Genomic DNA, 12,318 nt, shown 5'->3' with positions numbered 1-12,318 from the left:
TAAGTTATAAAATTAGACTAAATTAACTCTAAATTAAAAATTTTTAATTTAGTTTTAATTTAATTTAATTTTATAAATTTATTATATTAATATTTAATTAAAAATATTAAATATATATTATGATGTCACTTAATAATAAAAATAATAATATAATTAATTTAAGATATTTTAAAAATAAATTTAATTGAAATAATTATCGAAAACCATTTGCAAAATAACCATTTTTCAAGAATGAATTTGTCATTTAAAAATTAAGTTGCAAAGACTATAACAAATGTTTCTCGAGGAAGAGTGAACGGTTTTTCAATTTCTCACACCATAATCCCTAAATTCGCTCCATTTGCTCCGTTAACAAGCACAACCAGGCGATGCACTCCTCCAAGCCCCCTCGCCGGAAAGTCGCTCCGGCGAACGGCGACGACTCAGGTGACAAGCTCGACCAACTCCTCCTTTCCTCTGCCATCTGCAACAACGAGGACCTCGGCCCCTTTATCCGCAAGGCCTTCGCCTCCGGTAAGCCGGAGACGCTCCTCCACCACCTCCGCCAGTTTGCGCGCTCCAAAGAGTCCGAGATCGAGGAGGTCTGCAAGGCACACTACCAGGACTTCATCCTCGCTGTCGATGACCTCCGATCTCTTCTCTCCGACGTCGACGACCTTAAGTCCTCCCTCTCTGACTCCAACTCTAAGCTCCAGTCTGTCGCGCGTCCTCTACTCTCATCGCTTGACGCCTTCGTCGAGACACGAAACGTCTCGCGGAACGTCAACCTCGCAATTGAATCGGTGCATACATGCGTGGAGTTGATGGAGGTGTGCTCACGCGCCAACCGCCACCTCGCCGGCGACAACTTCTACATGGCGCTAAAGTGTGTTGACACGCTCGAGAGGGAATACTTGGAGAAGACGCCGTCAACGACGCTGAAGAGGATGCTAGAGAGAAAGATCCCGGAGATCCGGTCGCACATAGAGAGGAAGGTGAGTAAGGAGTTCGGCGACTGGCTGGTTGAGATCCGAGTGGTGAGTCGCAACCTTGGACAGCTGGCGATTGGCCAAGCTTCAGCAGCGAGGCAGAGAGAAGAAGATCTCAGGATCAAGCAGCGCCAGGCAGAGGAGCAGAGCAGGCTCAGCGTTAGGGATTGCATTTACGCTTTGGAGGAGGAGGAAGATGATGAAATTGCCGCTGGTAGCGGTATCGGTGAGGATGGATACGGAAACGGAGGTGGAATTGTTGGTTTTGATTTGACTCCTTTGTACAGGGCTTACCNTCGATGACACCTTTCCTTGAATCGCATCAGACATTCTTTGCGCAGATTGCGGGTTTCTTTGTGGTAGAGGATAGGGTTTTGAGGACTGGCGGTGGTTTGATATTGAAGATGGAGGTTGAGAATTTGTGGGATATTGCTGTTAGCAAGATGTGTTCTGTGTTGGAGGATCAGTTCTCCAGAATGCAGACTGCCAATCATCTCTTGCTCATTAAGGACTATGTGAGCCTTTTGGGAGTGACTCTGCGGAGGTATGGGTACCCGATTGATGCATTGCTAGATGTTTTGAGCAAACACAGGGATAAATATCACGAGCTTCTGTTGTCAGATTGTCGGAAGCAGATTGCTGAGGCACTTGCTGCTGATAAGTTTGAGCAGATGTTGATGAAGAAAGAGTATGAGTATTCCATGAATGTGCTTTCTTTCCAAATACAAACGTCGGATATTGTACCTGCTTTTCCTTATGTTGCACCATTTTCGACAACTGTGCCTGATTGTTGCCGCATTGTGCGGTCCTTCATTGAGGATTCTGTGAGTTTCATGTCTTATGGTGGGCAGCTTGAGTTCTATGAAATCGTTAAGAAATATTTAGACAGGCTTTTGACCGAGGTCTTAGATGAAGCTTTGTTAAAGCTTATTAATACATCAGTTAGTGGTGTGCCCCAGGCAATGCAAATGGCAGCAAATATGACTGTATTCGAGCGTGCATGTGATTTCTTCTTTCGCCATGCTGCACAGCTCTCAGGGATTCCATTGAGAATGGTGGAGAGAAGCAGGAGGCAGTTCCCACTTAGGAAAGCTCGAGATGCTGCAGAAGAGACCCTTTCTGGGCTACTTAAAGCCAAGGTTGATGGATTTATGTTGCTTATTGAGAATGTAAATTGGATGGCTGATGAGCCGCCACAGAGTGGAAATGAATATGTAAATGAGGTCATCATTTATTTGGAAATTTTGGTTTCAACTGCTCAACAGATACTGCCAACTCAAGTCCTCAAAAGAGTTCTACAGCAAGTTCTTTCGCACATATCAGAGAAGATTGTTGGGGCTTTAGTTAGTGACTCTGTCAAGAGGTTTAATGTGAATGCTATTATTGGATTTGATGTGGACATCCGGCTTTTAGAACAATTTGCTGATAATCAGGCCTCCCTTTTTGCCGATGGAGATGCTGATGAATTGAAGATGGCGCTTGCTGAGTCAAGGCAATTGGTTAATTTGCTATTAAGCAATCATCCAGAGAACTTCTTGAATGCAGTGATTAGGGAGAGGAGTTACAATACTTTGGACCATAGGAAAGTAGTGATTGTTTCAGAGAAGTTGAGGGATCCTTCTGATCGGCTCTTTGGAACCTTTGGTAGTCGTGGAGCCAGGCAGAATCCAAAGAAGAAATCTCTGGATACATTGATAAAAAGGCTTAAGGATGTTAGCTGATTAAGCTCAAAGCTGTATGTAAGCTCTTTCCCCTTCCCCTTGTTTCATCTTCTGGTTTTGTCTTTAGTCCCATTTTGACTTTGTGAATTATTTGTTATCAACTCATTCATAAAATTATTTGGTTAAGGCCTGCTTATCTTCTCCACTTCTTTTGAGATTTTCAAAGAATTTGTCTGAAATGTATGATCCCTATGTTCAATTTTTGTGTTCGACTAAAATACTCATAAGTACTATCATATTTGTTTTGAATTCTTAATTTGGCTTTCATCAGTAGGTTTGTGAAACCTAAATTGGAACATATTCGTTGTTTTATATTTGGAAAGGCCTGGCTGAGGATTCATGGGCTTGCCAATTGCCAGAGGCTAGTAAATCTCTGAGGCAGCCTCCAAAGGAATATGAATGAGGTGGTTGGGAATAAGGGGAAAAAATTGGATGATAAACAGCGAACCTTGTCATTATCCATACATCTCCCGTGCCCTCATTTATTACTGAGCTACCAAAAAAAAGGACCACATTCTGTTTTCATCTCTTTAATGTTTACATACTTGCATGGTGTGACTGTTAACTCAGATGTATGAATATAGCATAAATTCATAATCATTGGTTTGAGCCTTCGTTTGTTGTGAACTTGTGATGAGATTACTTTTTGAATTCTGCTGCCATGATTGCCATATATCTAAACCAGGAACATGGATAATGAGACCCCTGCATCCAATAGGAAAAAAGGCCTTACATAGGTATTAGGGTTTAGAATTTCAAGTTGTAAGATGCTCCCCTTGTAATTCACAATGTTTAATAATGTAGTTATTATATCGATCAGTGAGCTAAATCAAAACATTGAAGCTCCAGAGCTTTGGAAGGAAATCAATTCCTAGCAAATTGGGACCCCAATATACGACTGTGAGGTGTGATGCAAATCGAATTTCTTACTTCAAATTGAAACCAAACAAGAGGATGGGTTAAAACTTGAAAGGTGCGGTGAGTTTCTATATATGGATTCCAATTGTTAATGATCAAAGAATTTAAGGGCTAATTGGAGATATCAGGTATGGGCTAGAACTTAGATGTGAACAGAAGTCCAGGATAAGTGGGCTAATATAGTAATTTCACATATCTTTATATGCCTGCATCTTTACTTGGTTACATGCTTATATTTGTTATTTGTATCTATTATGTCAACTAAATGGGAATGGATTATCTAAGGTTTGGGCAGTCACATGACCAAGTAATGTGAAGAGAGAAAATAGATTATAGACGTATAAACTAGGTAGATGAAGGATTAATCTCATTTCTGACTTGTCAAATAACAACTACTGACTTTTTCACATAATATATAATGGCTGGTTATAAAGTGGAATATTATGAAACCAAATCTCATAATATTCTGCTAGGAGTTCTAGTCCTAGCATCAAATCAGGAGTTTGATAATGAGATCCATTCTTCAGTGTCTCTCATGCGTCTTATTGATGATAACTCGTAGTTGCTTGTCATTTGTAGATGCCTCACCAATCACTTCGATGTGTCCTGACCTCTAAGGATGACGAGCCATGTAATATTTGCACAAACAGGTCCTGTTGGTTGATAGAAACTAAAACCTTGATTCTCATCCATGGCAGAAGAATTACGTATATATTTGGATTAACTTATAGCCGATCGACTTTGTTTCTCAACTACCCCCCGAAAAAAGAAAAGAAAAGAAAATAAACTCTCTTTCTCAGTTTCTCAATGGGAATGCTGTAACCTGAGGTAATGCCTCAAGTGTGCTTGAAGCGTGTGTGCGTGTTTGCGCTCAGTCTGTGTTTTGTGATTGTTGAGAATGAGAAGACTAAAATGAGCTCTAAATACTAGTTGTTCAAAGAAAAAAATTATACACCAAGTCATCCATTATCTACATTATATAGTTTGTTTTACACTTTTACTTATTTCTTGCATAATGATATACAGCAACAAAATTTTATCCCAGTAAAGGTCAATTATAAGTAAAACGATTTTATATACTTTGTAAATCAATCAGATGTGTTGAGTCCATTACATCACCATTCTATACAAAAAATAAATAAATATTAATATATTTATACACTAACATTGTATTTAAAAAGTATTTTAAACAAATTAAAAAGCTGTCTATTAGGTAGCGTTTGGTGGAGAGACAGAGACGGAAAGAATGAGACTTAGAGACAGAGACCAAGAGACAGGGATTGAAATAAATCTCAGTATTCTGTTTGGTGCAAAATAGGAGACAGGAATTGAAACAAGAATGAAACTCTAATTTAATTTGCACAAAGGGTAAAATTGGAATTAATTAATTGAAATGAAAGTATTTTAGGTATAAAATATTATTAAAGTTTTAGTCTCCATCTCTAAAAATTTCAGTCCCTGTGTCCCTATTTTTTGGAGGTACTGAAATACTGAAATTTTAGAGATAGAGACAGAAATTTTAGTACCAGTCTCTGAACTAACAAACACAATACTAAGTCTCCTCAAAACAAACGCTATGTTAGGGATCAATGTTTTTAGGCATTGATAATGTAAAATATTTTATACATCATCTAATTAGATTTATTCATAATATGACAATATATATATATATATTTTTTTTTTCATGAAAAACTCTTTTTGAGTACGAAAATTAAACTCAATATAATAATCCAAATATTTTTCCTTCCACCTCGTCATCTTGTAGAACTCCTCCACTCTGAAGAACCTTGCCACGTGCTACGCGAGTTGCACGCATTATTAGAATATTGATATTGACCTCATCAACAAAGTGGCAACGAAAACATGCATGAAGTCGAAAACAGTAATGCAATTCAAGCAGTGCCACATAAATTTTGTTATAGGACATATATGTTCTGCATTTATTTATTATGATCAATGGTCGTGTCTTGATCTCAACATGTCCAGCCCTCAACCTATAAGGAAACAAGTTTTCCATTGTCATCAAACGCAAGCGATAATGAAATCCTCAGTTGCACTCGTATGTGTCCTTCTATACGCCACAGTTTCACTCGCATCCCAGCAAGAAGATCAGAAGCTAACAGCATACGATGTTCTAGAACAGTACGATTTTCCAGTGGGTCTTCTTCCCAAGGGTGCAACCGGGTATGAGCTTGACGCAAAGACGGGTCAGTTCACTGCGTATTTGAATGGAACTTGCAGCTTCAGCATTGAATCTTACGAGCTCAAGTACAAATCCACCATCAAGGGAGTGATCTCGAAAGGTAGGTTGGCGAAGCTGAAGGGTGTGAGTGTCAAGGTTGCACTCTTGTGGCTTAACATCGTTGAGGTCACTCGTAACGATGATGAACTCCAATTCTCCGTTGGTATTGCCTCCGCCGACTTTGCCGTCAACAACTTTCTCCAATGCCCCCAGTGTGGATGTGGATTCGATTGCAACAATTCCCGGGAAAACAATGGTGATGTAGTTTCCTCCATTTAGTTTTTATTCGTAATATGCAGAACTATATCTTTCCGGTGCGTTTTTTTTGGTCAGGGTTCTGTTGCTTTAAGTATGATAAAGTGTTTTGCATTTTTATTCTCTTTTTTTTTTGTGGCAACCCACAAAATATAGACTGTTAGCCAAAAACATAACATATTGGGCCTTTGGCACATATGAAAACAAAAAACAGAATAACCCACTTCGTTTAGTTGTGTAACCAATTCTCTCTTCATTTAAGTATTATGATTTAAATTCTATTATGTAGATATAGTAATTTGTTGGTTAATTGAAGTTTAGATTCACCATAAATTAATTTTTAGACCGTTGAACTAGCTGAGGTCTAGGATACCATAAAAAATAAAAAAAAATTAAAAGATTTCTCAAATCAAAATTAATTTCTTGAATAATCTCAAATTAGGTTTGTATATTAATTTAATCCCTGGGTTTTTAATTGCACCATTTTGAGACTTCAGATTGAACTCCGGGCTCTGTACAAGTCTCCAAACCCATTTCCTGCATGAGTCAGTGAATCGGAGTACTAATGTGGCACAATTACTACCACACTAGACGTAAGGGACGACGTCGTTTAAGGTTTTGGCACCTAGTGAGACAAAAATGTCACCATTTTAGTTGCATGAGGAAAAAAAATGTTGGAGACACGTGTTTCGATCATTCACAATTCTTTCCCTTCTTTTTTCCAACACTCAACACTTCGTCTCCGTCTTATTCTGACAATGACGAAGGTGGTGTGATTTGCGATTTTAGTAATTTTGGGAGACTACTAGTGTCGCCGTTGAGTTCACTGAGTTCGTGTGAACAAGAGGAAACACCATTGTGGATGTTAGCGATGTTAGTATACAGCAAAATTTTGTTCACTAACCATATATATATAATTCATGGGTTTAGTTAGTTTTCTTTTTGTATGTGATTGGGTTGTTTTCATCGTTGTTGAAGGTTTAGAGTTTCAATTGTTGTTTTATTAGGGTGGGGGTTTTGAATGCTTTATTTTTTGTTAATGGAACAGATTTTTTTTTTTTGGCCGTAAACATGATATGTGAACTGTTGACTTTTGGTTTTAGTGATGGTCATTGAGTTAATTTAATTTGTTTGACCTTTATTTCTATGAAGATGAAAATTCTACTTAACATCATGCTCCATCACGGGGGAAGCTTTCAAAAAAATGAAAAAGGAATGATGGTCTATTCTCCCGATAACAAAAATTGTTTGAATGATATTAATGAAGATATGTTAGAGATTTAATTTTCTATATTAGGAATTACCATAAAGAATTTGGATACAACAAGATAAAAAAATGTTGGTGACTTGTTTCAAGTAGGAGTCTGGAGGTTGAACTGAGAAGATTAAACAATGATGGGGGAGTTAAGAGAGATATGTTTCTTTGCTAAGAAAAATAATGATCTTGTGGATGTGTTCATGGAGCATGAAGTGCCAACACCTGAGATTTTAGAAAGAAAAGAAGTTGTGGTACGTGACAGAGACTAAATTGGAGCAGTGTTGGAAGAAGAAGAAGAAATCGAAAAAGATGGAAGAAAAATGCAGAAGTAGAAGAAGATGGGATTTAAACTGTGTTTAAGGTTTATACATAAAGACAAAGACTAAATTGGAGCATGGTCATCACATGTTCATGTCACCTAGCCGTTAATAATGTCACCGTGATATGACAATATATATATATATATTTTTTTTTTCATGAAAAACTCTTTTTGAGTACGAAAATTAAACTCAATATAATAATCCAAATATTTTTCCTTCCACCTCGTCATCTTGTAGAACTCCTCCACTCTGAAGAACCTTGCCACGTGCTACGCGAGTTGCACGCATTATTAGAATATTGATATTGACCTCATCAACAAAGTGGCAACGAAAACATGCATGAAGTCGAAAACAGTAATGCAATTCAAGCAGTGCCACATAAATTTTGTTATAGGACATATATGTTCTGCATTTATTTATTATGATCAATGGTCGTGTCTTGATCTCAACATGTCCAGCCCTCAACCTATAAGGAAACAAGTTTTCCATTGTCATCAAACGCAAGCGATAATGAAATCCTCAGTTGCACTCGTATGTGTCCTTCTATACGCCACAGTTTCACTCGCATCCCAGCAAGAAGATCAGAAGCTAACAGCATACGATGTTCTAGAACAGTACGATTTTCCAGTGGGTCTTCTTCCCAAGGGTGCAACCGGGTATGAGCTTGACGCAAAGACGGGTCAGTTCACTGCGTATTTGAATGGAACTTGCAGCTTCAGCATTGAATCTTACGAGCTCAAGTACAAATCCACCATCAAGGGAGTGATCTCGAAAGGTAGGTTGGCGAAGCTGAAGGGTGTGAGTGTCAAGGTTGCACTCTTGTGGCTTAACATCGTTGAGGTCACTCGTAACGATGATGAACTCCAATTCTCCGTTGGTATTGCCTCCGCCGACTTTGCCGTCAACAACTTTCTCCAATGCCCCCAGTGTGGATGTGGATTCGATTGCAACAATTCCCGGGAAAACAATGGTGATGTAGTTTCCTCCATTTAGTTTTTATTCGTAATATGCAGAACTATATCTTTCCGGTGCGTTTTTTTTGGTCAGGGTTCTGTTGCTTTAAGTATGATAAAGTGTTTTGCATTTTTATTCTCTTTTTTTTTTGTGGCAACCCACAAAATATAGACTGTTAGCCAAAAACATAACATATTGGGCCTTTGGCACATATGAAAACAAAAAACAGAATAACCCACTTCGTTTAGTTGTGTAACCAATTCTCTCTTCATTTAAGTATTATGATTTAAATTCTATTATGTAGATATAGTAATTTGTTGGTTAATTGAAGTTTAGATTCACCATAAATTAATTTTTAGACCGTTGAACTAGCTGAGGTCTAGGATACCATAAAAAATAAAAAAAAATTAAAAGATTTCTCAAATCAAAATTAATTTCTTGAATAATCTCAAATTAGGTTTGTATATTAATTTAATCCCTGGGTTTTTAATTGCACCATTTTGAGACTTCAGATTGAACTCCGGGCTCTGTACAAGTCTCCAAACCCATTTCCTGCATGAGTCAGTGAATCGGAGTACTAATGTGGCACAATTACTACCACACTAGACGTAAGGGACGACGTCGTTTAAGGTTTTGGCACCTAGTGAGACAAAAATGTCACCATTTTAGTTGCATGAGGAAAAAAAATGTTGGAGACACGTGTTTCGATCATTCACAATTCTTTCCCTTCTTTTTTCCAACACTCAACACTTCGTCTCCGTCTTATTCTGACAATGACGAAGGTGGTGTGATTTGCGATTTTAGTAATTTTGGGAGACTACTAGTGTCGCCGTTGAGTTCACTGAGTTCGTGTGAACAAGAGGAAACACCATTGTGGATGTTAGCGATGTTAGTATACAGCAAAATTTTGTTCACTAACCATATATATATAATTCATGGGTTTAGTTAGTTTTCTTTTTGTATGTGATTGGGTTGTTTTCATCGTTGTTGAAGGTTTAGAGTTTCAATTGTTGTTTTATTAGGGTGGGGGTTTTGAATGCTTTATTTTTTGTTAATGGAACAGATTTTTTTTTTTTGGCCGTAAACATGATATGTGAACTGTTGACTTTTGGTTTTAGTGATGGTCATTGAGTTAATTTAATTTGTTTGACCTTTATTTCTATGAAGATGAAAATTCTACTTAACATCATGCTCCATCACGGGGGAAGCTTTCAAAAAAATGAAAAAGGAATGATGGTCTATTCTCCCGATAACAAAAATTGTTTGAATGATATTAATGAAGATATGTTAGAGATTTAATTTTCTATATTAGGAATTACCATAAAGAATTTGGATACAACAAGATAAAAAAATGTTGGTGACTTGTTTCAAGTAGGAGTCTGGAGGTTGAACTGAGAAGATTAAACAATGATGGGGGAGTTAAGAGAGATATGTTTCTTTGCTAAGAAAAATAATGATCTTGTGGATGTGTTCATGGAGCATGAAGTGCCAACACCTGAGATTTTAGAAAGAAAAGAAGTTGTGGTACGTGACAGAGACTAAATTGGAGCAGTGTTGGAAGAAGAAGAAGAAATCGAAAAAGATGGAAGAAAAATGCAGAAGTAGAAGAAGATGGGATTTAAACTGTGTTTAAGGTTTATACATAAAGACAAAGACTAAATTGGAGCATGGTCATCACATGTTCATGTCACCTAGCCGTTAATAATGTCACCGTGAGAGTGGCTATGCCAGATCAATAGCTCAACTGTTGACTCATACTGAAAATAAGTTTAAGGACTTATTTAAAGTCTATAGTTCAATATAAGATTTAAAATAGTGCAATTGAAAACTCAGAAATAAAATTAGTGTACAGATCCAATTGAAAACGCAATTGAAGACTGCGTTTTGAATTTTTCCTATAAATTAATGAAATACAAATGTTCTCTATTGTTTTTGCCCGTTAGCTTAATTACTTTTGTGACTATGGTGTTTGCCGCTAAATATGATCATGTCTGTGTTTATCAAACAGAGTCATAAATTAAAATCGCACAAATTATGCAGAAAGGAGTTTTGTGTAGTTTTAGAATCTAGACGGAAATGGAGATGGCATCGTCGATGTTCGGTCTCATTCTTAAATGGCTTACTGAATGGCCCCTTTTCATTATGCATTTGCAATTCATGGTTACTTCATTATTAGATTAGGGCATTAGGCTTGAATGGTGTTACTGTTTATTGCGTGGCATGAATGTTGTTTGACTTTGAGCCGCCAATAATGAAAATTAGTTGACCTTACTAACATAAGACTTGACTCTTGAGGTCGTGGTGCCTCGCGAATAAGATTCCAATATGATGATTAGACAATGAGACTTCTTTAGGCCAATTGCAAAATGAATTACTATTTGCTAATTAGGTATATACTGTTTAGATGGATACTACTATAAAAATGTTACAATTATCTTTATGTAAAGATGTATCTTTTCTACCATTAGATGATGAATTGAAGAGTTTGATTTTGATATGTTACAAAAATATTATCTTTCTCTAAAGTGTGGCTAAACAAATAAAGCACACTTTTAACACAAGACTCTTCATAAGAAGATGTTTTTAACATCTTTATTTGAGTAGGTGTCTACTGTTTATTTATACACAAACAATGTTTTTGAATTCAATATCATAAAAGATTTAACTATGTCATCTATAAAAAATTAAACTCAATTGCGAATCAACACTATTTTTAGCTAGACCAAATTAGGAATACCATTATGTATATGATTTTGATTTTAGGAATAAAATATTTGAAAGGTGCCATGATTGTGAGTTGAAAGAAGGATCCAAGCAGAGCATAATTCCCGGCTTTAATTTTTGGCTGCTCTTTCTAGACACATGGAAAGGACTTTTCTTCTAATGTAGCGCGGCCTTTGACTTTTATATTACAATGTAATGAACGTTAAAATCTTCGTTTCCCTTCTTCAAATCAGGAGAGAACATGTATCCAAACGTGTTTCACACTTAAATCTAACAAAGTAGTCCCTTGGGATAAAAGCCGTTAATGTTGAAAGTTTCACTTACTATTTTGGCATTTTGCTTCTTCAAACTCTTCGTATAATACAAGAGTAAAACAACGAATAAATTTCGAAGATTTATATTTCGGACCGTTTAATTTTTTTTCAAAAAGTTAGATTTTTTTTAAAATAATCTATCCAAAATATAAATTTTTAGAAATTTATTTGTCACTCTACTCAATACTATATTTCATGATGAATTTCATACGCCAAATGATAATAATTGAAGTGGCGTTGTCGGCTTATGTACAGTAGTTTAACAGACTTATTTCATCATACATTTGAATAGTCTCACACTCACTGGGATCTTTATTGTCCACTCCTTTGTATGGTAAACATCGCATGCTTCCCTCTTATACATATGTTTGTAATTCAATTATTAGGAAAGAACTACTTTTCAGGTAGCCTTTCATCTGAATTAGGTGTAACATTATTTTTAGATCTTAGCTTCCACATAATAATATGAAAATTTAAGCACTGGTGGTGGTGAATGACGGTGACTCATCATTCATCAATTTCCAATTCCATAAGTGGTATAATTGATCTCCAAATCCCGTTAGTTGGTTGAAATATCAATTAAAGAAATTTTTGAGACCAACAATTTTTTATATTTTTTTATTATTATTTGACGAGTATAAACA

At 36.6% G+C, this 12,318-nt stretch overlaps 3 protein-coding genes across 3 annotated transcripts; all 3 read left to right on the top strand.

The window, feature by feature from the left end:
- Window positions 262-3,905, top strand: LOC107645646 (exocyst complex component SEC15B; the record flags this gene model as incomplete). Its single annotated transcript, XM_021103880.1, is given in 3 exon segments — window positions 262-1,263; window positions 1,266-2,707; window positions 3,494-3,905. Coding segments are annotated over 2 exon segments (2,319 nt in total), but the record flags the coding sequence as incomplete, so codon positions are not given.
- LOC107645645 lies at window positions 5,464-6,385 on the top strand. The gene has a single exon (XM_016349723.2). The coding sequence runs from the start codon at window positions 5,475-5,477 to the stop codon at window positions 6,126-6,128; it is 654 nt and encodes a 217-aa protein (XP_016205209.1). The 5' UTR covers window positions 5,464-5,474; the 3' UTR covers window positions 6,129-6,385.
- On the top strand, window positions 8,012-8,932 carry LOC107645643. The gene has a single exon (XM_016349722.2). The coding sequence runs from the start codon at window positions 8,022-8,024 to the stop codon at window positions 8,673-8,675; it is 654 nt and encodes a 217-aa protein (XP_016205208.1). The 5' UTR covers window positions 8,012-8,021; the 3' UTR covers window positions 8,676-8,932.

Source organism: Arachis ipaensis, chromosome B06 (assembly GCF_000816755.2).
Source record: "Arachis ipaensis cultivar K30076 chromosome B06, Araip1.1, whole genome shotgun sequence".
NCBI lineage: Eukaryota > Viridiplantae > Streptophyta > Magnoliopsida > Fabales > Fabaceae > Arachis > Arachis ipaensis.
Note: the sequence above shows the minus strand (reverse complement) of the source record. Positions and strands in the feature narration are given on the sequence as shown.